Raw genomic sequence first — 26,208 nt, forward strand, 5'->3', positions numbered from 1 at the left:
CCCATCTGAAATTTGCTCGTGACCAACCCACAGTTTGAGAAACACTGAATTATAACTGGGGAAAGGCAGGATGTAAATGGTTCTCATCATAATATCAGAAACATGTTGGAACAGAAGAAGTGAGAGGCGAGCGTCCCTGGATACAGATGACTGCTTTGGGGTGGGGGGAGGAACCTCGGCGACACCTCCAGTCCTTGACTTCTCCATCTTGACTTCTCTCTTTCTTGCGGGCGCCTCGCACTGCCGCCTCTGGGAGACCAAAAAACGGCATTGAAAGGATGGGAACCTGGTCATCAAATGCAGGAGTTGTCAATCGACTGTCAGCCTGCAGACGCCCGATCTCGGAAGCTAAGCAGGGTCAGGCCTGGTCATCCCTTGGATGGGAGACCACCTGGGAATACCAGGTGCCGTAGGCTCATACCGCAGTCTTTCGAGACTGAAGGTTGCCAACCACCAGTCGACTGAGAGCGCTGTCACGCGCACGCGCTCCTTCGAGCGATTCTACTCGGGGACGTGCCTCTGATGCGCTCTCCCAGGCACGTGACCTGCTGGTGCGCGCGCAGGCGCAGTCGCTGCCCGTGGTCCGCGGGGGTTCTGGCGGTCTCTCTAACGTTCCGCGCGTGAGTTCGAGTTCTGCTGTGCTGCGGCTTTCAGAATGTTCAGGAGACGTTTGCGGCGCTCTCGGGGTGTTCGGAGGGTGGAGCGCAGCAGCAGCAGCAGCGACGGCGACGAGGCGACGGAAGGAGAGGGAGGGCCGCACTCGCCCGGGACAAGAAGCCGAGCCCCAGTGCCGGGGGAGGAGGAGGCGCTGCCGGCCGAGGGCGCCGACGGAGGAAGGATGAAGGGACGGAAAACGCACTCAGGTCCTGGGGCGTTGCGAGCGGCAGCGCCGCTGCTCAGCTTCGGCCTGGATGAGGAGAGAGAAGACGGAGGCGGTGAGCCTGAGCCCGAGCCGGAGCCCCAGTCGGCCGCCTGCTCCCCCTTAGCAAGCGCCTCTCTAGTGCTGACTTCCAGTGCTCAGAAGTAAGTCCATTACAGTCAGCGGGGTTACTCCCAGGTAAGTGTGGCTAGGGTCGCAGCCTCAGTGTGGTAGGAAGGCGTGCCTGTGTTCAAAGCCCTGCCCTGCCGCCGCCTGGGGATTTGAGAGCTGGCTCTGCAGATCCGCATCAGAGGCCCAAGTCCAAGAAGCTGAGGACTTCTTCGAGGCAAGGAATTGGCCAGCATTTAACCTGGAAACCTGCTTGCCCCTGACCAAGAAAGGATCAGCGGCTGGGCTGGACCTGCCTGGAATCCTCTCTTACAACCTCAATATTCCCTGAACACTTTCCAAGTCAGTTTCACTTTTTGGGCCGTTTTACCAAAGGTAAAGTTAAATGATTCTTAGAAGAGTAACAGGTTTGGGCTGCAATCCTGTACACGTTTTCCTGGGAGTAAGTAAATCCACTGAACACAATGGGCTTTACTTCTGAGTAGAAACGCATAGGGTTTTTATTGTAGCAGAAGCATTTGTGGAAGTTGAATTGGCTTCAGTTCGGAAAAAGCTCCTGCCACAATAGTTCACTTCGATTTCCTGAAGAGCCACAACAAGATCCTTTAAAATTGCTCTAGTGCTTGCTCAGAATCCCCACAGAGTGGGGTTCTCTCAACTTCAGCCTGACTTTGCACCTCTCCTGTTTCTGGCACCAGAAATTGAAGGGGCAGCAGTTGCCCCCACACTTGCCTAATGTAGTTTTAAAAGGGTTAGCGTTTCTCCTTCTCTGTACGTTGCAAAAACCTTAAATCCGCTTATTGTACGTAGATCCAGAAATTAGCCAGAATAACTTGATTAATCTATACATCTTTTGTCATTGGACAGCTTTAAAGGGTCTATTTGTTACCAAAATGAAACGCATAAGATTCTTTAGATCAGTGATTTTCAACCTTTTTTAGCTCACGGCAAACTGATAAGGCACTAAAATTGTTGAGAGGCACACCACCAGTCCTTAAATTGTATTAAATTATTACAGTACAATTAATAAGTACAATTGAATTAATTTAATTAATAATTTAATCATATCATTACAGAATGTGTAAAAGTGTTGGCACAGAGAGATCGGGCTGAGCATACAGTGTACTGGAGAAATATGGGGTGGAGGCAATGATCCAAACGAGTGGAGTTTAACTGGTGGTGGGGGAGAGAAGAGGCAGAATTTGAGGCAAAGGATTACGGACCTTTGGAAAGTGGGTAACAGGGAGGGGAGGGATGGAAAGGAAAGTTTTTCAGATTTTAGGATGAACTGCATGCGGAAGGGAGTGGGGTGGGTGGGAGTGGTAATGTGCCAATTGCCTGCTTGTGTTCATACAGAAAAAAAGTGGCAGAAAGAAACTGCCACTAATGCCTTTACTGTAAGGGTCAAAAAGCATCCTGTCAGTGAAGGCAACACAGGGAGGGTTGTTTTGGGGCGCTGCAGGCAGACAAAATGTGGCAAGGAACTCTCAAGGACCAGCCTGGAAAGGGACTTCCAGCCAGCCAATGGCCCTGGGTGGCTATTGGACTTTGCTAGCCTCTTACCTCTACCTACCTTCCCTTTCGGTTTCTCATTCTCACCCACAGTGTGGAGCACCTTCAGTCTTCTCTGTCTTCCCAATCAGCATGCAGAGCAGGTAACAGCCACCTCCTTTTTGCAATTCAACACAAGCTTCAAAGTGGAAGGTTTAACTTTGCAAAATACAAGCATAGGCGCATCTGCCCTCACTGCTTGCTTTTCTCATGCTGCTGCACTAGGCTCAAGCCAGTGCTTCTTCCACGCCACTGTCTTTCTCCTCTGGTCCTGTGGCACACCTGAAGCCTATTCACAGCACACCAGTTGAAAATATATAAGGTCATATGCCGGAGTATTTAGATTGTACATATTTAGATGTTGTATACAGTTGTTCTAATAAATTGTAGTGTATTTTGGAGAAGAGATTGTTGTGCCATTAAGCATGTTTGAACATCTTTTTATCTTTCTTCTCCCAGTGTCCTTTAAAATTAAAAAAGCATCTATCAAGTCAATAACTTTTAGAGCACAAAAGAAGGAAGATCAGAACACTATCAATAAAGAATCTGAAAGAAGTCAAGGTAACTGCTTGTCTGTCTGCTTCTTTATCTGAACCACAATTGTCTGTCTAGCATTTTGAAGTTAGGATTGAAAAGTTTCTGTCACAGAATCGATGTGACTTTGCTTTTGAAAATAATTTCATGTATACCAAAAGACAAATGAAATTATTTTCTGATTTTAATAAATAAATAAAATGTGCTAAATTTGCAATTCTGTATCTGTATTTTGGTCCAATTAACCTCAAGGCAAAATCAGGAGCTGGAGTCCCTGAGGTAGTTTGCAGCTGTGTACAGTCATGCTCTGGCAACTCTTGTGATGCCGCTGGAACCAGCCATATTGGCTTCTGCCTTTCCATTGGGCTATTTCAACAACATGGAGAGGGGGGATTTGCTGCATGGGTAACATCCTATCCTCCATACCTTCTTTACCCAGGCTTGGCGCACTTGAGAGGACACTCCAACTTCACCATACGGTGTCAGCACAACACGGGAAGCAGCAGTTTACCGGTTATAAGTCTTCGCTCGATTGGCGTAGAGCACGACGCCAGGGGCTGCTTCCGAGGGAGAGATCATTGCATCTCATTGGGCAGCTACCGCCCACCTTAAGCTGGGCAGTCCCCAGCCACTAAGGTGCTGCCTCACCACAGTCTGTTAACCTCGCGGGGTACGTGGGGTTTAGGGTGAAAACCAACAAGGCGATCGACAAATTTGCACCAGGCAACAGAAAACTCCTGCCCTAAAGCTGGGCACCTGGAACGTTAGGACAATGACACCTTTTCTGTCTTGGCTTTTCTGACGACCTGCAAGAAATAGACGATGCATGCAAAACAGCAGTCATCGACATGGAGTTGAGCAGACTGCAGATGGACATCGTCACCCTTCAAGAGACAAGGCTGCCAGATTCAGGATCTGTCAAGGAGACAAATTTCTCATTTTTTCTGGCAGGGAAAACCACCAAACAAGACCAGGGAACATAGCACTGACTTTGCGGTCAGAAATACCCTGCTGGAATCCATCATCCCACCTACTGCGGGAAGTGAAAGAATTTTGTCCCTGTAGCTCCACACATCAGCAGGACTTGTCACTCTCATCAGTGCATATGCACCAACTCTGCTATCTCCAGCAGAAGATAAAGACAAATTCTACAACGACGTGGCCACCACTATAAAGAAAGTCTCAGAGAAAGAGCCATTGTTCATCCTTGGCGACTTCACTGCTAGAGTGGGTGCTGATCATAGTTCGTGGCCCACTTGCTTAGGTCAGTTCGGCACTGGGAAGATGAACAAAAATGGAAAACGCCTGCTAGAATTTTGCTGTCATCACGGTCTCTGTGTCAGCAACACATTCTTCAACATGAAGCCCCAACATAGAGTCTCTTGGAGACACCCAAGATCAAAGCACTGGCACCAGCTCGACCTGATTCTCACCAGACGCTTCAGCCTTCCCAGCATCAAGATCACACGCAGTTATCAGGGTGCTGACTGCGACACTGACCACTCCCTGGTGTGCAGCAGAGTGAAACTGCGAACAAAGCGACTGTGTCACATGAAAAAAGAAGGCAGACCTCGCATTGATACCAGCAAGACCCGGGATCAGGGAAAAGTGGAGGAATTTGCACAAGCGCTTGAGGAATCTCTTCCAGGCCCAGCCAATGCAAATGCATCCAACAGATGGGAACATTTCAGGAATGCTGTTTACAACACCGCTTTGTTCATATTCGGCAATAAGACCAACAAGATGGCAGACTGGTTTGAATCCCACTCTGAGGAGTTAACACCAATCATTGAAGAAAAGAGGAGAGCTCTAGCAGCATACAAAGCCTGTCCCAGTGAGCGCAACCTGTAGGTCCTCCAAGCTGCTCGCAGCAAAGTCCAGCAGACTGCCAGGAGATGTGCTAACGACTACAAGAACAAAGGCGACAGGGGTGTCTGCAATAACTACCGTGGCATCTCTCTACTTAGCGTTGTAGGAAAGCTTTTTGCCCGAGTTGCACTAAAGAGGCTTCAGGTACTTGCAGAGAGCGTCTATCCAGAATCGCAGTGTGGATTCTGAGACAACAGGTCCACCACAGACATGGTATTCTCCCTTAGACAGCTGCAGGAGAAATGCAGAGAACAACGACAGCCACTCTTTATACCCTTCATAGATCTCACGAAGGCTTTTGACCTGGTCAGCAGGGACAGCCTCTTCAAGATTCTCCCCAAGATCGGATGTCCACCCAGGCTCCTCAGCATCATCAGGTCTTTCCACAAAGACATGAAGGGCACAATAGTCTTTGATGGCTCCACATCAGACCCCTTTGACATCCAAAGCGGAGTGAAGCAGGGCTGTGTTCTTGTGCCAACCTTGTTTGGGATTTTCTTCGCTGTCTTGCTGAAGCATGCCTTTGGAACTGCAACAGAAGGCATCTGTCTCTGGACCAGATCAGATGGAAAGCTCTTCAACCTCTCCAGACTGAGAGCAAAGTCCAAAGTCCAGCTGAAATGTCTGCGCGACTTCCTCTTTGCCGACGATGCAGCTGTCACTACCCACTCTGCCAAAGACCTCCAGCAGCTCATGGATCGTTTTAGCAAGGGCTGCCAAGATTTTGGACTGACGATCAGCCTTAAGAAAACACAGGTCATGGTTCAGGATGTGGACTCACCTCCCTGCATTACAATCTCTGTGCATGAACTGGAGGTTGTCCTTGACTTTGTGTACCTTGGCTCAGTGATCTCCAATACTCTTTCTCTCGATACCAAGCTAAACAAATGTATCGGTAAAGCAGCTACCACATTTTCCAGACTCACAAAGAGAGTCTGGTCCAACAAGAAGCTGACAGAACATACCAAGATCCAGAGGTCTACAGAGCTTGCGTCTTGAGTACTGCAGTGAGTCATGGACTCTTCGCTCACAACAGGAGAGGAAACGGAATGCTTTCCTCATGCGCTGCCTCCAATGCATCCTTGGTATCACCTGGCAGGACAAAGTTTATTTATTTATTTATGCATGCAGGTATTTATATACCGCTTTTCTTTGGTTGTCAGATTTCTCCTCAGACTTTAATCCATGGCGGTTTACATAGGCAGGCTGTTCTAAACCCCTGTAGGGATTTTTACAATTGAATAGTTCTAGTCTTTCATAGAACTCCTCGTTCCAGCTGGATTCCTTCCCAGTCTGGTCTCTCTCTGGCCCTTAACCTCCCACACTCCACTTGATGGCCACCGAGGGTCAGCTCATCAGTATATCAGCATGTAGTCAGTTCTCCAGTACTTCCAGTTCTCAGGTACTTACAGTTGTTTCGAACTGGCAACTGAAGGATGTCAGTGATGATCCAGTTAAGTCTGGTGGGATTTCTGCGTAATCAAGCCTAAAATTGCATTGTTGGACGTTTGAGAGAACACATGAGATTAGTAATGTTGTTTGTGAAGCTAGTGTCCTGGCCTTAATTGCATGAGTTAGTTTTGTAGTGACCTTGGATAGATATAATAATTATTTGAGTTGCTTGAGACACTGTTTCTTGAAATATTAATATGCCTCTTTCCACCAATTGATATTGAGTTTTCCACATGCGCTGCCTCCGGCGCATTCTCGGCATCACCTGGCAGGACAAAGTTCCTAACAATACAGTCCTGGAACGTGCTGGAATCCCTAGCATGTACGCACTGCTGAAACAGAGACGCCTGCGTTGGCTCGGGCATGTCGTGAGAATGGATCCCAAAGGATCTCCTCTATGGAGAACTCGTGCAAGGAAAGTGCCCTACAGGTAGACCACAGCTGCGATACAAGGACATCTGCAAGAGGGATCTGAAGGCCTTGGGGATGGACCTCAACAAGTGGGAAACCCTGGCCTCTGAGCGGTCCGCCTGGAGACAGGCTGGAGACAGGCTGGAGCATGGCCTTTCCCAGTTTGAAGAGACACTTTGCCAGCAGTCTGAGGCAAAGAAGAAAGGCCCATAGCCAGGGAGACAGACCAGGGACAGACTGCACTTGCTCCCGGTGTGGAAGGGATTGTCACTCCTGGATTGGCCTGTTCAGCCACACTAGACGCTGTTCCAGAACCACCTTTCAGAGCGCGATACCATAGTCTTTTGAGACTGAAGGTTGCCAATACCAAGAACAAGAATGAATTGCATTGAGATGGGCTCAATATTATCAATTTGCAAAACTAGAAATAGTTATTATGTTTGTCAATTAACAAATAATAGTTTGTTTGTCTGTTGTTTTAAGTCTCTGTGGTAATGATAATAGGAGTTTAATTCAGCAGATAGAAATCAGCAATGAACCCCTTGTTTCAGGTGTTCAGTCTCTAACTGCATATTTCCAGTAGGATGCAGGTTGCTGCATTTATATTTCTTAGGGCTATATACAGGTCCAGCCTATTTATATACGGATTTTTTATACATGGATTTGACTCAACACGAATGGCCTCTGCAAATGAGAAGGAATGTGCTGATCCCTGGAAATTTAAAGGGGAAAATTGCACCCCTTTAAAATCTGTTTAAAAAACTGAACAGTCCTTTAACAATAGCCTTGTTCATGAGAGAGAGAGAGAGACAGTGCAGCTGGCTGACAATCCATCAGTCTTTCTTTTTCCAGTCGACCCCTCCCTTCCCTCTGAGCACATGAAAGAAAGGCGATCGCTTTGCATTGGTGAAGGGAGGGGCTGAGTGAAGCTTTCTAAGCTCTTGGAGGAGAACTGGTTGATGGATTGTCTTCTTAATGACTCTTAGAGTCAAAAGGTTAGCAAGGCTGTTTTTAAATCACCGGAGCAACGAAACTTTTTAAAAAATTGATTTGCTGTAGTGCCATTTTGATTGATTTTGCCATTCACGTGAGTGCTTGGCACGGAACCCAGGCAAATAATTAGTCTCAACCTGTAGATAGATTTCCCCCCTACATATTATGTAATGCAGAGTTGTTTTTAAACTCTCTGTTACAAGGTATAAAGTCTTTTAAGGTCATTCTGAAATATGTTATACTGTAAACAGCATTTCAGAATAAGTCATCTTATGTTCACATTTCTGGAGTTTTTGATACTGGTGGTTGCCTGTGGCTATTAAATATCAATTTATATTGCATATCAATTTATGCAAGTTTAAGTCTTTATTAATGTCTTGTCAAGAAACAGTTACATCTTTATAGCTGAAATTAAAATTTGGTTCTTGTTTTTGTCAGAAACAAGGAGTGTTACTACTGAACAGATGAACAAAGAGGGAGATGATGAGCCTCATTCTCTTGAAGGCAAAGATTCCAGTAGTTCAGCATCTGAATACCCTTCAGAGGACAGGTTTGAAGTTACAATTTTCTTTACAAAAGTTGCAATAAATGCAATAAATAAATGCAATAAATGCAAAGTGTAGCAACAATAGGAATTTAGGACCCAATCCTAAAGAGTGTGTGCTGGCTTACCTCCAGTGTACACTGTCGCGAACTTGGTGTAAAGCACGTTTGCGGGCCTGAACGTTGGTGCTGGCTGGTGCTGGGCTGCCACCAGTGAAGTACCAGAGCTCCACCGCTTGGCAGTCATGCAGACCGCCAGGCAGCAGAGAGGGAGGTGGGGGGAGGCCGGAAGGAGGCATGCTAGGGGGAGGGACTGGGGTGGAAGGAAGATTCCACTGGATCCTAAGCCTCCGTGTCAGGCCATCCGCCCGACACAGAGGCTCTGAATTCTATGCCGACTCTTGGGTCATCATTGAATCAAGTAGCCTCATCGTGGGGCTACTTGCTTTACCCAGGAGAAGGGAATGAAAGTCCCCTTCTCTCAGGAAGGCACTGGTGGTGCACGAAAGTCTGCACTGCACTGGATGCAGTGGCAACCATGTTCGCCGCCACTTTAGCCCTGCACACTGGGCAGCTCAGGCTTGGGCTGCCTGGGTCTTTTTAAAGTTGTGTTAGAGATGTTTCTGTTGAGTAAGCTTATAGCCCAAGTCTTATTGAACATGATGGGTTTACTTCTGAGCAATGCAAATAACACTTTTTTAAACACCTCTGGTTATAGCTGACACTGTCTATGGTTTAAAAACAGGGGTCTCTAAACTTTTCACTGAAGAGCCACATTAAATATCTGGCACAGTGTCAAGGGCCGGAAAAAAAATTAAAGATAAAATTAAAATAAATATATTGGAGATGGCACTTAGATGAATGAATAAATGAATGGGCTCAAATGCCCAGGAATTCTCCAAGCACGAACACAGCCCAGGAAATAAAGCACACATTTAAATGGACCCCCATTCCCCCAACCAACAAGCACAACTCTGGTTGTGTTTGGTCAACTGGGCCAGAGGCTCTCAGGGGATCAGAGGCTGGCTGCAGGCCAGATAGAGGCTCGCTGTGGGCTGCATCTGGCCCCCAGGCTGGGATTTGGAGACCCCTGGTTTAAAAGATTTCTCCTGGAATTGTCTGGAGACATTTGATGTAATGATTTTCAGAGCTATATTGGTATTCATCAGGTGTTCTCAAAATGTGGTTTGGGTTCCCTAGAGAGTTGTAAGCAGCCTGGAAGGAGGTTGTGAAGCTCTGAAGACCTTGATTGATTTCCTAGAAACTCCAGTTAGGACTGAAGAAGTCCTCCATGTGAAACCCTAGAAACCTGCTGCCAGTAAGTGTAGGAAATACTGAGCTAGGTGGACCAACTGTCTGTCTGAGGGGTTCTCAAAATGTGAGTCCCAACTAGTTATTATATGAGGGGTTCATGTAAATGTATGTATTTTTTTGGTGTTGGCAATAATGATATTTGAGAAATTCTGGTGTGAGCTGTAAACATTTATTCCATGCTTTCCATTTTTATTTGTTCAGTGAAGATAATATTCCTGATGCAGATTTTATCAAGACAGTACGCAGAAAACGTCTCTTGGCCAGAGCTGAGTGCAACTATATTTCATTGAACGTGTCTGATGGTGATTCAGTCCAGCAAAAAGAAATCAGTGATGAAGGAAGTGAGAATGAGTCTGATTATGAGAGATTAACATTTGCCCCCAAATTGAGAGGACCCAGGCAGATTGAATATACAGGTAAACCCCATTTTTTTTAATGTAAGAAAATTTCCATACATGTAAAGACAGATTGGAGATGAACAATTTGGTTTGCAGGTGATCTATCTATGTATAGTTCTTATGATTGCATGAATGAAATGACTGTTACTCGAACCTGGCCTGCCTGCATTAGTGCAGGAGCTTCATGCAAAAATAGCAGGAGCTTCCAGCTGCATGTTGCATATTGAAGTTTGCAATTATGGAGAAGGCACTCTCTCATGTAATAGGTGGAGCAGGAAGGCTTACTGAAATTAATTATTATTGACAGTATTTATATACTGCTTTTCAGCAAAAGTTCACAAAGCGGTTTACAGAGAAAAATCAAATAACTAATGGCTCCCTGTCCCAGAAGGGCTCGCAATCTACAGACATGCGAAACACCAGTAAACAGCCACTAGAAAAGGCACTGTTGGTGTGAGGAAGGGTAGTTACTCTCCCCCTGCTAAATAAAAGAGGAGCATCCACCTGAAAAAGTGTCTCTTACCCAGTTAGCAAGTCAATGGGGCTACCATGAGTAAACTTTTGTAATTATATGTGAGTATCTGATGGATTTTTCACATAATGCAAATTATTCTTGAGTAGCCCCACTAAGTTCACCTGCTCCACGCAGGCTGGGTGTTTCAAACTTCCATGCTCATACCACCTGGAATGTTCAGGAAGTTCTTTGTTTTGCCCTAACTGGGGTGGTGAACCCATGGCACACATGCCCAAGGTGACATGCAGAATTCTTTTATGGGCATTAGGCATGTGGTTCCAGCCCCTTGATTCTATCTCTTTAATACTTGTGGAGTTAGTTTTGGGGAGGTTTCTGGGTAAGTATCCCGTATGCGTAGGAGCTATCAAGATGGCACTTAACATGTGCAGCAGCCTGGCCAGCATGGGCTCCATGCCTTCACAGCGGGGAAAAAGGTGAGAAGAAACCAGGCTCACCACCTGGAAAGCCGATGGAGACTGGAGCTTTGGGTGCTTCAGTGAGCAGCACAAGGGTAACTAATAGGGACATAGTTGCAGGCAGAAAGCACAACTCCATTCTCCTTTGAGGAAGCAAAAAGGTTGGTGTGCCCTCTGGTTGATGTACAGGAGGGATGTTTAGATCACGAAACCCAAGAAGTGGCTACTGTTGTGGGGGGCTGTTGTGGAACTCATGTATGCTGTGTGCATGTGCCTCAGCAACCACTGCTGAGCAATGGCTTCTTCCTCTCTGCCCTGCATCCCCTGGACTTAGCGGGAAAGGAAGGTGCCAAACTGGCAGAGGCTTTGTGAGGGGGCTGGAAGCAGGCAGGGCAAGATGAAGAGGTTTGAGCAGCCTACAGGGATACATGAGACAAAGCAAGGAACATTTAAAAACCAATGGACAAGAATAGGGAGGATGTCTGGAAGGCTGAACGCCGTTTGTTCCTTCAAGAAAGGTTTTCAGACTAGTTCAAGGGGGCACTTGTATACAAACCTGATATAAAACATCTGTCATTGCTGCTGCAGATGCAAATATCTCACTAAGGGCACTATTCTAACAACTTTCCAGCACTGACATAAGGGCAATGCAACTCCAAGGTAAGGGAACAAACATTGCACTACCTTGAGGATGCCTTCGTGACTGCCTCCCAACTGCAGGATGCAGCGCTTGCCCCACTAGCCAGAGCTATATCAGTGCTGGGAAGTTGGTTAGGATTGTGTCCTAACAGTGTAAAATGTGCTTATTTTCCTTTCCTTTTTTATTATGTTCTGTAGTAGGAACCAAAGCTGGCCTATTTAAAACAATTCAGAATAGTTATTGGTTGCCTAAACAGACTTCTTTAAGAATGCTGTCATGCGTTTTTTTCTTTATTTAAAAATTTGTAAAATACAAATATAGCACATGATAATATGCTGCTCAAAACCACCATAGGCTCTGTGAGAGAATTTTTTAAAAGATTAATACCAATTTGGGCACACACTCTCAAAAAGATTTGCTGCACCTTCTATACACAGTGTATTTTAGCAAAGAGGCACTTTTTAAAGTGGAGGTCCTCTTATATTTGAAAGGAGTGACCGACCATCCTGCTTCACCCCCAGCATAGCATCTTTTCTAGTGACTGTTCCTGGTGTTCCTTTCGTACCTTTTGTGCTGTGAAATTTTCTGGGACAGGGAACAATTTATTTAGCTCAGTGGTTCTCAGATGTTTAGCACTGGGACCCACTTTTTTAGAATGAGAATCTGTCAGGACCCACTGAAAGTGATGTCTTGATGGGAAGTAACATCAAGCAGGAAAATTTTTAACAATCCTAGGCTGCAATCCTACCCACACTTACCCAGGAGTAAGTCCCATTGACTATCATTGTTAACAGCATATACATAGCCTGTTAAAAAGTACAGAGCTGTGGCATTTCCCCAAATGCAGTCACATACCATGGTAGCATCAAGTCTAATATATTAAAAATAAAATATTGAAATGAATGGGGAACCACCTGAAATTGGTTCTTGACCCACCTAGTGGGTCCCAATCCACAGTTTGAGAAACACTAATTTAGCTACATAAACTGCTCTGTGAACTTTTGTGTTGAACAACAGCATATAAATAAAAAGAAAAATTGTAAGAAGCCTAATAAATTTCATTTTAAATCTTCATAGACAGTAGAATCTGATTTTCAATTTTTCTTGGATCCTTTTCTTTGAAGGAGAGAGAATCTGAAGATTTTAAACTGAATTTTGTGCTGCTCAGGATTTAAGAACGTTTCTTAAGGCACTAGTCTGAGGCTTGTGTGTGTCCTAGTGTCATAACTGTTTAGCTCTATTTTAGTTCTGTAAGTATCTTCACTGGGTGCAGCTGTGCAAAATATGTAGCAAGATATTAAGTCTGTCTTTCTGTAATCACACTAGTACTGTTTCACACCAGTACTGTTTTTTCTGTTTTAACATTCTAATAATATTATAATAACACACTTTAATTTATTTGAAGATATGCTGTGATAGGCTTACAAATTGTATTTCTCTTAAATTGTAGCTTCTGTGAATAATGCATTGAGTGAAGAAATTCCAAAGGATGAAACACAGAATAAATGGGAAGAACAACAAATAAAGAGAGCTCTCAAATTTCCTCAGGTAGTATACCATTTTATTATTATTATTAAAAGTATTTATATACCGCTTTTCAAACTAAAAGTTCACAAAGTGGTTTACAGAGGAAAATGCAATAACTAATGGCTCCCTGTCCCAAAAGTGCTCACAATCTACAAAGATGCAAAAGAACAGCAGCAGACAGCCACTAGAACAGACACTGCTGGGGTGAGGTGGGCCAGTTACTCTCCCCCTGCTAAAAAAGGAGCACCCACTTGAAAAAGTGCCTCTTACCCAATTAGCAGCGGTTATTTTTCTTAATGTATTTCTGGGGAGGCTGAACTTAAAAAAAATCCTTGGAGTCTTCATGGAAAAATGCAATGCGACTTTAATATCTTTGTGATAATGTAAATAGCCAGTTTCTAACATTCTTTTTTTTGTGTTCTGGGCAATCATATTCAGAACACATTAAAGAAAGAGAGGTGGCACCCAGATTGGGGCAGGAGGAAGCAACGTTACTTTCAAACTTCACTTTGGGAGAGAAGAGGGAGAAGGAAAAGACAATGTGTTTCTTTTTTAAGATCTGTTTGATGCTTTTAAGTAGAAACTACAGTGGTGCCTCGCATAACGAATGCCTCGCTCACTGAAAAACTCGCAGAACTAAAGCGTTTTGCGATTTTTGGTGACTCGCACAACGAATTTTTATGACCCGTGCTTCGCAAGACAAATTTTGTTTTGTTTTGTTTTGGTTTGTTTTAAGGGGGGATCTTCATGCCAGTTTATGCTCACATTCACCCTAAGGAAGGGGGGGATCTTCATGCCAGTTTATGCTCACATTCACCCTAAGGAAGGGGGAGGATCGTCATGCCAGTTTATGCTCACGTTCACCCTAAGGAAGGATGATGATTTCTTGGGGGTTCCTCGCGCAGCAGCGGGTCAGTCAGCATCCCTCCTTCCCTCTCACACACACACTTACGCTCTCTTCACCACCCCTCGCTCACTCACTCACTCACAGGGCCAGGCTCCTGTGTGCCTGTCAGGGGTTGCACGTTCTTGCTCCCGCCCGTTTTTGTGCCCCCCGCAAGCCTGGAGCATCACAGCCTCTCTTTCCCCAAGCCTGGAGCATCGCAGCCTCTCTCTTCTCCCCCCCCCCCCGCAAGCCTGGAGCATCGCAGCCTCTCTCCCCCCAAGCCTGGAGCATCACGGCCTCTCTTTCCCCCCACCCCAAGCCTGGAGCATCACAACTTCTCTGCAACACAAACACTTTCCCCCCTCTCTCACACACACTGGCTGCCCCCTTCTCTTACACACACAGATGCTCTGCCCCCCCCACACTCACACAGCAGGGGAGGGGTGCCTTCACTCACCTCATCCAGCACCTGAATGTAAGCCCCCCCAGCAACCTGCCATCGCAGCCTCCCCCCCCCGCAAGCCTGATCCCATTCACCCTAAGAAGGGGGGATCTTCATGTCAGTTTATGATCCCGTCCACCCTAGTAAGGGGAGGTTCTTCATGTCAGTTTATGATCCTGTCCATCCTAGTAAGGGGAGGATCTTCATGTCAGTTTATGATCCCATTCACCCTAAGAAGGAGGGATCTTCATGTCAGTTTATGATCCCGTCCACCCTAGTAAGGGGAGGATCTTCATGTCAGTTTATGATCCCGTTCACCCTAGTAAGGGGAGGATCTTCATGTCAATTTATGATCCCATTCACCCTAAGAAGGGGGGATCTTCATGCCAGTTTATGATCCCATCCACCGTAGTAAGGGGAGGATCTTCATGCCAGTTTATGATCCCATTCACCCTAAGAAGGGGGGATCTTCATGCCAGTTTATGATCCCGTCCACCCTAGTAAGGGGGGATCGTCATGCCAGTTTATGCTCACATTCACCCTAAGGAAGGGGGGGGAAGACAGCGAAGAAAGTGATGTCAGTGATTGTGAGCAAATGAGCTTCATAAATTCTGACTCTAGCGATGATGAGTTCTTGGGTTTCCAGAAAACTAGAGTACTCAAACCTTTAAGTCTCTCCATTTGTTAATGACAGTGATAATGGTTCTTAATGCCACTGTTGACTGCTGTTCACTTTACATGGAGCGAAAAATACGGTATGTCTTTAAAGAGCACTTAATAAACACTTTGTAAACCAAATTTGACTTTGTTCTGACATTTTTTGCCCATAGGAACGCATTAATTAAATTTCAATGCATTCCTATGGGAAAACGTGCTTCGCAAAACGAAAAACTCGCATAACGAAAGGACTCGCGGAACGAATTAATTTCATTATGCGAGGCACCACTGTATTATGATAGTGTAACATTATAGAGTTGTAAAGTCATAAATGCTTCCTGAAAACCAGAAGTGCTTCTAAGGCCTTCCGGGGTCCTTCAGAATTCTTCTAATGTTCAAATCTCCAAATCCTGAATCTTAAGAAACCTTCCATGTAAACATAACCAGCTGTAACTACTTTTAATATGCATCTATGAAAATAATTTAAAAACAAAGTAGTTTTGCCTTTTCTAAAACATGTGGTATGGAGGGAAACTTATGTAATGTCAAACTATCAGATCAGTCTCAGAAAAAAAATAGAGACAGTTGTAGCTTGTCTAAGTTGTTTGTCTTTTCTTTTCCATGACTTTTGTATAAGAAATGGTGTACTGTATTGATCTAGCTCTTATCTCTGTTCTTACTTGCAACGCTCCCTATATAAACTACCAATGTATTGTATTGAGATTGACCTTTGCAGATGTTAAGATAAAGTGTTTTGGTTCTTTTTTTAAACTTATAGGACGTTTACACAGCTGGTTCTCTTTGTAGAACCCAACATACAAAAGCAAAATTTGATCCCCTTGTATCATTGCCACCTATACATGTGGAAGTGATAAAGAAAAGACTCACTAGAAGGTAAGTATTTTATTCAAAATAAACATTAGAATGATCTCCAGAAGCTCTCCTACTTACTGTTAGGTTCCAGGGGTCTATTCATAAGTTGTTCATAAGTGCAGTAATGCCCCAAATACGCTTTAAAAGCATGTGTTGCTCGTAAGTTGAATAATTTGTGCTGAATTAAAATAAATGACTTTCTTCAGTATTATTCTTTCATCTGTATCATCTTGTTTGTTTTTAGACTAACTTCATTACAAGACATACATTTCAGTCACCAGAGAGAGTATGCAAAATACATTAAAGATATTGAAGACTCAAAAAGCACAATCCAGGAACTAGAAAAATCTTCGGATGCAACTTCAAATTACAAATTCTATAGAACTATGAATACATATATTGGAAATCTGTTAAACTGTCTGAATGAAAAGGTATCAGCTCAATAAGAGAAATGTTGCAGCATCAAAATCTGTATGTTTCAGTTGAAAGTTGATTACTGTTCTATTATTAGTGTCACAACTTCACCATTGTAAACATTATGAAATATTTTACAGATATGTCGTATTAATGAATTAGAATCAGAAATGCACTCATTACTTAAGCAACGAGCTGAAATTCTATTAAAACAGAGACAAGAGGAGTTAAGAAATGAATCTTCTTTTATTCAGCTATTAAGTAAGTAATATTGAACTTACTGCAGTGAATTTGTGTGTAGCCAAAACACATAAATATTGAAGGCTTTGAACTAGTTCTTAAACTAATTTTTAAAATATGTGGCATGCTGTTCCATTGCGTTCTGTCTCAGAGTAGCGTTCTAAATTTAAATTTGAACTTTGATACCTTCAAATTGGCGTTGTAAGGGTCCAATAATTTCTGCCTGCTGCATTTGCTATTATAATATATGCCTTTTAATTGAAGGGACCTAATGGTTTTTCATTAGCAAAAGGTCTGTTACTATGATGGGTAGCATAAATGTGTATATATATGGGAAAGAAGAGGCCTGTAAATTGTAGTTATCCCTAGAGAGTGCACCAAATTGCTGTTAGGAGTGAGCTGGGGGTAGTAACTTTAGAGGGGTCCCAGGTCAGGTATGGGGACAAGCCAGAAATCAAATCAGAAACTAAGATAAAGAAGCAAAACCAGAGTTCAGGAACATACCAAGAGTGATGGAAAGATAAATTCCTAAGGGCCCAATCCTATCCAATTTTCCAGTGCCAGTGCTGCTGTGCCTTTGGGGTATGCACTGCTTCCTGTGTTGGAGGTGCAGTCCCAGAGGCCTCCTTAAGGTTTGGGAACCTTTGTACCCTTACTGCATTGCAGTTGCACCGAGGCTGGAAAGTTGGATAGGATTGGGCTGTAAGGCATCCATTTTCAGTCACTGTTCCATGGGACACGGGTATGCCATGAATGGTCTTTAGTGTGCTGCAGAAGTTTGTTAGTAGGGCCATTGGGGATGTGAACCCCTCACCAGCAGCACGGTGTGCCTTGTCCATTGTCAAAAAAAACTGATGGTGTGCCTTGATCATTTTAGTACCTTGTCAGTGTGCTGTGAGACTAAGGGTGCAATCCAGAGGCACCTATGGGCCCAGCGCAAATCCCTTGCACCCATCCAGGAGGGTTGAGCCTAGGGAGGAAGTTGGGCCAGCACTCATTGGAGCGCCAGCCTGCGGAGGCTGACACAAACCTCCACGCCGGCATCCTTGCTTCAAGCCACTCTGCTCTCCTCTGAATTTTGCCACCTTAGGAGGTGGCAAGTCCCAGGAGACCCATAGGGGAAAAGGCGCCTCTTCCAGAGGTAATGGGAAAAGTTTCCCCTTGCCTCTGGCTGAGCCGCCTTGGGCCCCTATCCTGCGATGGATACAGCGCAAGCCTTTTGGCTTGCCTGTTCCAGCGCAGGGTAGGATTGTGCCCTAAAAGGTTTACTGGCCTAAGGTAAAGAGATCTTGTTGCTTAAGCAAAAGCCTAGCCACAACAGAAGCTACTGTAGACCTTCTTATCCATAGCCATTCAGTTACTAGCCTGGATAGGCAGAGCTAGTTCAGAGCTTTTTAACAGCAGTTATAGTTCTGGAAGTTTGCCACACCAGGCAGCTGCTGGTTGCAATCCAGGCAGCTCCTCTTCTAGGAAAGCACCCAGGCACACATATGCAGGATCCTTAGACTAGAGATGTCACTGCAGTTCTCTGGACATCTCAGTTCCCATTGTATAAAGTGGGTCACTGTATATATACTTTGGCTCCCTGATCGCATGTCTTTTTATGTAGTCTCATAGAACTTTACAGAAGAAGTTGAGAATTGAGCCTACTCAGTTTACCTATGCCCATCTTGTGTGAAACAGGACTTTGGGACATATAAGAAATGTAAAATGTTAAGCAAGCTCAACAACATGTTTTCTGTTCCTTAACAGCTAGGAACGGTAACTCTAAGGAATCCATGCAAGATGATGATAAACAGAAACTCTCTGAGGACTGTGAGGTACAAAGGTAACTAAAACATGCACAACCCTGATAATCACAACTTTGACCATTTCAATATTTGCCTGTTTCTCACAGAATTGCCACACCACAGAAGTGGTATGCGTACCACCAGTGGTACACTGGGCAGTGTTGGGCGGTATGCATAGCATCCACCACCTGGAAATGAGATTGTGACAAGAGCTTCCAATGGCACTACGAAGCTAGAGCTTGTGGCAGAGCTCTAGCGCATGATTTTCAAGCACAAGAAAAAGTTCTCTGATTGCAAGAAAACAGTTTTTTTCTGAGATAAAGGCCGAACTATCCATCTGCAGAGAAAATCACAGCTCTGCATGATTCACTGCTCTAGCCATTAAATGAAAAACAAAATGCTGCTTGGAGAGAGAGCTCTCAGCAGCCCTGATGCAGGCTCAGTGAAGGTGCCTTGCTGTGGCCTGCTTTTCTTCTGATGCTCTTGCCTATTGTAGCTGGAGGGAGGAGAGCTCTCAATTGGAGCCAGATCTAGGCACAAGGTAAGGATGTTTATACATGTTGAGTCTTATTATTTCCAGAACTCAAGTGGATGGCAAAAATCACATTAAAGCAAGTCCATTTTTTAAACAACCTTTGTGATGTAAAACAGTCATTAAGCAGTTCATCAATCAGTCTCCCTCCAGGCAGAAAGACTTCACTCCACCATTGACCCCTCCCTTCACCCGGAGCAAAGTGATTATCTCACTTTCATGTGCTTAGGGGGAAGGGAGAGTTCTAAGTTCCTGGAGAGGGAATGATTGATGGATTGTCAACCGGTGGGCTGCCCTCTCTCCCATTAACGAGGCTATTGTTAACTGGTTTCCTTTAATGCAGGGGTCTCCAAAACCCAGCCCGGGGGTCAGATGCGGCCCGTAGCCAGCCTCTGATCCTGGTCCAGTTGACCAAACACAGCCAGAGTTGTGCTTGTGGGGTGGGTAAATGGGGGTCCATTTAAGTGTGTGCTTTATTTCTTGGCCTGTGTTTGTGCTTGGAGAAGTCCTGGACATTTGAGCCCATTCATTTATTCGTTCATCTAAGTTCCATCTCTACTGTATTTAAATTTTATATTTAATTTTTTTTCGAGCCCTCGACACTGTACCCCAGATATTTGATGCGGCCCTTCAGCCAAAAAGAGACCCCTGCTTTAATTTAAAGGGCCCTTCACATCATGTTGAGATAGAAAAATCCATGGATTTTTCCACAGGTTATACCTGTAAATGCTTGCATGACTGTCTCTCTACAGCAGTAAGAAAAGCAGTTTTTTTTAAACTGTGATTTTAAAGGGGTGCAATTTTCCCCTTCTCCAGGAATCAGCACATTCTTTCTCATTTGCAGTGGCCGTTCATGTTGAGTCAAATCCATGTGTAAAAAGTTCGTATATAACAAGGTTGGATCTGTATTTTAAGTTTGCTGATTCTTTCCTTTGGTCATGATTCCATTTGTATTTGTAATTAATGTATTTGAAAACACTTCTGAAAGTTGTTTCTCAGATATACATGTGTTGAATAAATTCATATACATCAGTATGAATTTATTTCAAATATAGGGGACACAGAAGACGCAAAAGAGAGTGTTCTGGTGAATTTGATCACCATGAGGGGATGTCAAGTGATGATGAAATACCACTGACAGCAATGGCAGAATTCCAAAAGAAGAAAGGTAGGCATTTGACTTTTACTGTAGTATTCTAGTGTCACAACTGTTTATATACTGACAAAGCAGTAAGTGATGAAACAAATTGTATTTGGGCAGCCTGATCCTCCACTCAAGCAGCTCTGCATGCTGCCTAAGCAATGGTTGTTGCAAACGTGCCATAAGGCATGTTGCTGTGACCAGAACTAGGGAGGCACTGGCAGAGTCCAGTGCAGGCAGTCTCTGTTTCTCTGCGCTGGCGGAATGAGGAAGAGGAGCACTGGGCAGTAAGTAAACCGCCACTCATCAGGGAGGCATTTCTAGGCCAGGGGAGGTGGGGAGAAGGCAAAACTGGGTGGAGGAAGGGAGGGGCCAGAATGCAGATTGAACCTGGGAGGAGAGTGGGGATGGTGGCAGAGGCTGCTACTGAATCCTGTCCCCCTTCCTGAGCCTTCATGTCCAACACGGGTTTCCTCAGTTCTGTGCCCACTAAATAGTGGGCACAGCTCTGAGTAGACCCATTGGGGCCACTGAATCTGTACACGGGGTAAGGGAACATTGGTTCCCTTATCCCAGCAGTTTGCAAACTCTCCAGGAGAGTTTGCACCGCTGTAAGTCCTTGCGGGGGTGGGGGGAGGCAGCGGGGGCGGGGAAGGCAGTGACATGATCCCCAGGATCACATCACTCGGGGGGCCTGCAGGGACTGGGATGCACTCACCAGCGACGCCACAGTTTGAAAACCACTGCCTTACTCCCTGCCAAACTCCTTTGGGAGTTTGAAACCCAAGGTAAGTGTGTACAGGCAAGCGACTAAGGATTGCACTGCTACTGGGGATGGAAGTGTTTTTTTAAATTTACCTCCAACCTGCGCTGGAGTCCTGGGGAGTCCAGGACCCTAACCTTCTAACACCTAAAAATAACAAACTGGCATTTCCAGTTTTTTGCCACAAACTGAAAGTACTTTTTTTTTTAGATGGCACTTCTGATTTTCAGCACAAAACCCAAAGTGCCCTTTTTTGTTTTTAGATGTTAGGAGGCGCAGGGAGCCCTGTGGAGGGCTCCAGAACTTCAGCACTTACTGGAGGTAAGTTTTAAATAAACAAAACCCTCCCATCCCTGGAAGAGCATGGTTCTGGGGATGGTGTCACTGCCTTCCCCCTTCCTCAGCCTCTTTAGAGGCCAGAGGCAGGGCTTCTCATGCTGGGGTGTTGCAGTACCCCAGTTTGAGAACCTCTGCCTTACCCTGAGGAGACCTCCGGCAGCTGCTCTGGCGCCGTAGGATACAGTAGCAGCTGTTTTGGTGTCACTGTACCATGTGACGCCATGGCAGCATGGGATTGGGCCCCAAGTTAATGATGTCCATAGTGCAGGTAGGAATGTTGTCAATGACCCAGTTGTGTATTTGGATGCAGTGGTAAGCTGTGGTTTGTTTAAAAACCACCAATGGACTCTCACTTCTTGTTGTATGCAAAGGAGGAGGGGAAGGTATGTGGGAGCATCTGACTTATGCTTGCTCATGCTTGTCACAGCACTGTTGTTTGTTGTGATGTCTGAACTAGGCTATAGTGGATCACTTCATAATAATAGCTTTCTCTCCACAGACAGTATCTTACAGGACAGAGAGAATTTATTTGACGATGTTCACACAGATTATTGTAGTCTTAGGAGTATCCTATTAAAATTCCAGCATTGGAAAGAGAATTTTCCTGACTCTTACTATGATGCGTATGTTAGCCTTTGTCTGCCAAAACTCTTAAACCCACTGATCAGAGTTCAGCTAATAGACTGGAATCCTCTAGAGGTATGTTGTTTCTTAAATAATGTTTATTTGTACATGTTTGATTTAGAAACCAGCAATCCTGGCATTCACCCTCTGTGATTATACTCCATCTTTAAAAATTTGAGGTTGATCTTTGCCATCAGTATAATTAGTTTCATTCCGCAGAGTGCATTGTTGTCATTTCTGAACCACACTTCTAACTGGAGTTTGCTGTTTGGTTAGCTGATACTAATTGAAGTTGCAGTCTCTAAGGGTGGTATGAACCGGAAGTGATTTTTGGTCATGTTCACATTTCTGTACCATCCTTCCTCCACAGAGCTCAGGGTGGTGCACATGGTTCTTTCCTTTCTTTTGTCCTCACAACAACCGTGTGAAGTAGGTGAGGCTGAGAGAGAGTGAGTGGCCCAAGTTTACCCAGGAAGCTTCATGGTTGAGTGGGGATTTGAATCTGGATCTTGCAGGTCTAACTCCAGAACCATCACACCATCCTGGCTCTCTAGTATAGGTCTCTGTACTCAAGGGTAGGGGTCTGTACTCAAGGTGAAGTCAAAATATCTGGTTCTTGCTATAGCTAGAGGTGTTCTTAAGCATATTTATTTTTTCACATACAGATTGAGCCTCATTTGCTTGGGTTCCACTCCAAGCAGTCACGTGGATGGCAAAAAACGCACTATAGCAAATCAATTTAAAAAACAAAGTTTCTTTGCTCTGGTGATTTAAAAACAGCCTTGCTGACTTTTGTGATGTAGGATAAGAGTCATTAAGAAGACAGTCCATCAATCAGTCGTCCTCCAAGCGCTTAGCAAGGCACTTCACTCAGTCTCTTCACCAATGCAAAGTGATCACCTTTTTTTCACGGGCTCGGGGATGGGAGAGAGAAGGATTGATGGATTGTCAGCCAGCTGCCCCCTCTCTCTCTCATTAATGAGGCTATTGTTAAAGGACTGTTCAGTTTTAAAAACTGATTTTAAAGGGATGCTTTTTTCCCCTTCTCCAGGGATCAGCACATTATTTCTCATTTGCAGTGGCCATTCATGTTGAGTCAAATCCGTGTATAAAAAATCCATGTATACAGGCTAAACCTGTATTTTGTTTTTCCCCAAGTGCAGAAGGTGGTATTGGAATAAAAATACTAAGAGTGCATTTTTATGAATTGTAACTATAAATTGTAATAGCTTTAAAAGTGTGCTAAGTAGCTGGTATAAGTGCTATAATGTCAGCAGATGCAAGCCACTGTCATTACACAGTTAATTAGGTGTTAAAATGGTTTTTGTTTTACAGGTTCCAGGGGTTTTTTATTCAGTTTTTTTACAAAAATGAGAAGTGCAGAAAGCAGTGTTTATCACTGGAAAAAAAAAATCACACCTCTAGCTATAGCAAAAGCACCACAAAAGGACATTTTTCTCTGCCCAAAAGTGCCAACACAACTATCTGTGACTTGGGAGCCAGTGAAATGATGTTTTGTTATTTATCTTTTTTGGGGGAAGGGAATGGAGGTTGGTTGTCATGGTGATATCAGTGATCAGCCAGGTTTGGCACTGGTCATGTGCCCATGCTCATGAAAGGACCCACCTGTCCCTTCAATCCTAAGTAACAATGGCAATGGTAGTGCCTAGGAAAGGTAGTCTGTGGGTAATGCCAATGGTGGTCCCAGTGCAAGGCTTGGCACCAGAACTGGGAGGTTGGCTTTATTTATGATAGAGTAGCCCAAAAGACTTTCTTGAAGATCTTTATCACTAAATACAAGGTATGATTTTGTTTAAGGAGGACTGCATGAACTTGAAAGAGATGGTGTGGTTCAGATATATTGAAGATTTTGTACATGCCAAAAGTATTTCTCGGTTCCAAAGACCTGATGATCCAGATGAAAATATTGTTGCTAAAATAATTGATAAAATAATTTTTCCTAAAATTACAGGTAAGTGAGTGACTCTGGTAATAGCTATAGTCTGTGTGTGAAACTATCACTGTCTTGACAAATTTAAATAATGAGGGTTGTCAGTGTTAAGTCAGAGTTTCTTGTTTATATCTTGCTCTTCAGGATGAACCAAGATAGCCTTTCAAACTAGCTTTCTTAAGGCAAAGGAGTTCAGATCAGGGTGACTAGATACAATGGAGGCTATGCCTTTAACAATTGTAAAGACAAGGGAATTTTGACAGGTCCATCTTTTAAAACGCTTTCATGTAAGCAGGGTCAGGCCTGGTTAGTACTTGGATGGGAGACCGCCTGGGAACACCGCGTGCTGTAGGCTTATACCATAGTCCTTCGAGACTGAAGGTTGCCAACAAGCACCTGCCAAAATTCCCTCTTCTATTCAATAGGCCAGGAGTGCCAAACTAAAGGTATAGGCCAGGGGTGCCAAACTCATTTCATACAGAGGGCCACATAGCATTCATGATGCCTGCTGAGGGCCGGAGGTGTCATTAGGCAAGAAGTGATGTCATTAAACAGGTAATAACAAAAAATAAACACTTCTTTCTCACTTAGGAACTCATTAGCTGCAAATAACAAAAGAGATAATATACGAATCTTGATCATATTTCAAGATATGGGAGAGCCCATTTTGCCTGTGGGCTGCCCTTTCAGCAGTAATACCTCAGCACTACTCAGCAGCTGAAAGCCTAAGGGCTGTATAAAAAGCTTCCACGGGCTGCATCCCGTCCCCGGGCCTTATGTTTGACACCCCTAGTATAGGCACTCTGTCCTCCACTGTGGTCCTCCACTCTGGTCACTGTGGTTGATTTTCAACCTAATTAACTTCAGCTGCAGCAACCCAAACAAATGTAGAAGAAGCCACATTCTAAGTATGACAACCAGAGCAAAGTTGATCAGTTTGGCTGCTTCTCTAAAGGAAAACACTACATCCTTGTCAGGATCATTTCACAATATATTTGAAATACAGTTTTAATCTGAATTTCTGGAAGCTATAAGGTAATATTATAATTATATATTCTCCTAATATTCAGGAGCCACTGGCAGCCCAATCCTAACCTGTACTGGAACAGGCAGGTTGGAGGTGGACCTGGTGCAACTCAGAATAAGGGGACTTCTATCCCCTTACCCCAAGTAATTCCCCAACCACCTCAATGGGGCTACTCGGATCTGCACAAACTAAATTATTGACCCAGATCCGAACAGCCCAGTGTAAGTCTGGGTAGCTCGGGGTGTGTGTGTTAGGATCTGGCCAAAGTGCCAGAGGGCGGGCCCATCCCACTCACAGGTCCACCCTCCCCCCAGTCCAGAATGCCCACAAAATGCCCTCCCCAAACCCCAACACCAGTGGCCCACCACCTGCATGAACTTACCTCCACTGTGACTTTATCCAGCGCAGGGAGGCCAGCACGCGTTCTTGCACTGGTCTCCCCGACTTCTGTGATGGCACAAATGTGGTTTATGGCACGTTCGCGACAGCTGGAAGCCAGCACAGCTGACTAAGCACAATTTAGGATTGCACTTTCAGGCAACTTGCAAGACAGTTTAAGCAGAAGCATCTCAAAGTGTTATAACCTAAAATGTTTCTTTCTTTTGGGCGGATATATGACTTCTCAAATTAGTGTTCAAATTGCTGTGTTCACTTCCTGGAGCAGGTTCTTGGAAAACATGTACTTGTCAAGATGAACATGTATCTGTAAAGACCTAAATTGCCCAACATGAATGCATGCATTCCCCATTCTGTCATTGGAGTAAGTGCTATTCTGAATTAGGAGGAACAACATGTATCCCTCTGCGGGGTTGATTGGTAGTTTCAGTCAAATCTCTAGTGAATTGGCATAGCAGAATGTCAGTACAAGAGTTGGAATGGACACTTCATCTGCAGGTATTCCACCATCTAGTAACGAATCTATTCACTGTTGCCAAAAATACCCAAGTACCAAAGTTCTTCATGAAGTGGGTGTATCAAAATGCCATAGGAATGACTCCTTGCAAAGCAACATAGCAAAAGAGCCTGCTGTATGCCTTTCTTTCCATCATTTATTCCAATTCCTCTGCCTGGTGCAGGGCTTATAAATGGACATCTAGTACAATATTGGTGAAGGTGATCATGGTTCCTTGACCTATTCAACATATGGGGAAGGGCTATGGCTCAGTGATAGAGACTTTGTTTTGCATATGGAAGGTCCCAGGTTCAATTCTTGGTATCTGGGTAGAGCAGAGAAAAATTCCTGCCTGAAACCTGAAGAACTGCTGCCAATCTGTGTTGACAGTACTGTGATGGACCAACAGACTGACTCAGTTTCTTGAGTAAGACAGTTTCCTTTCTGTCTTGAGTAAGACAGTAAGAAACTGTCTTACTCACGAAAC

General features: G+C 44.5%; 1 protein-coding gene across 2 annotated transcripts in view; it reads left to right on the forward strand.

Annotated features, from left to right (window-relative positions):
- Positions 1-634: 634 nt before the first annotated feature.
- The window catches only part of GCFC2 (GC-rich sequence DNA-binding factor 2), a 41,377-nt gene continuing 15,803 nt past the window's right edge, over positions 635-26,208 (forward strand). Inside the window, exons 1-12 of one of the 2 annotated variants that reach the window (XM_066634861.1) lie at positions 635-935; positions 2,999-3,100; positions 8,237-8,348; positions 9,857-10,071; positions 13,074-13,171; positions 15,914-16,029; positions 16,253-16,439; positions 16,563-16,683; positions 18,415-18,490; positions 20,040-20,152; positions 21,727-21,926; positions 23,670-23,823. In XM_066634861.1, the coding sequence (XP_066490958.1) occupies positions 656-935; positions 2,999-3,100; positions 8,237-8,348; positions 9,857-10,071; positions 13,074-13,171; positions 15,914-16,029; positions 16,253-16,439; positions 16,563-16,683; positions 18,415-18,490; positions 20,040-20,152; positions 21,727-21,926; positions 23,670-23,823 (1,774 nt within the window). In that variant the 5' untranslated portion in view covers positions 635-655. Of the gene's footprint in view, positions 936-2,998; positions 3,101-8,236; positions 8,349-9,856; positions 10,072-13,073; positions 13,172-15,913; positions 16,030-16,252; positions 16,440-16,562; positions 16,684-18,414; positions 18,491-20,039; positions 20,153-21,726; positions 21,927-23,669; positions 23,824-26,208 lie in introns of those variants that run through there. The other variant, XM_066634950.1, reaches the window with a different exon arrangement.

Source organism: Tiliqua scincoides, chromosome 1 (genome assembly GCF_035046505.1).
Source record: "Tiliqua scincoides isolate rTilSci1 chromosome 1, rTilSci1.hap2, whole genome shotgun sequence".
Taxonomy (NCBI): Eukaryota; Metazoa; Chordata; class Lepidosauria; order Squamata; family Scincidae; genus Tiliqua; species Tiliqua scincoides.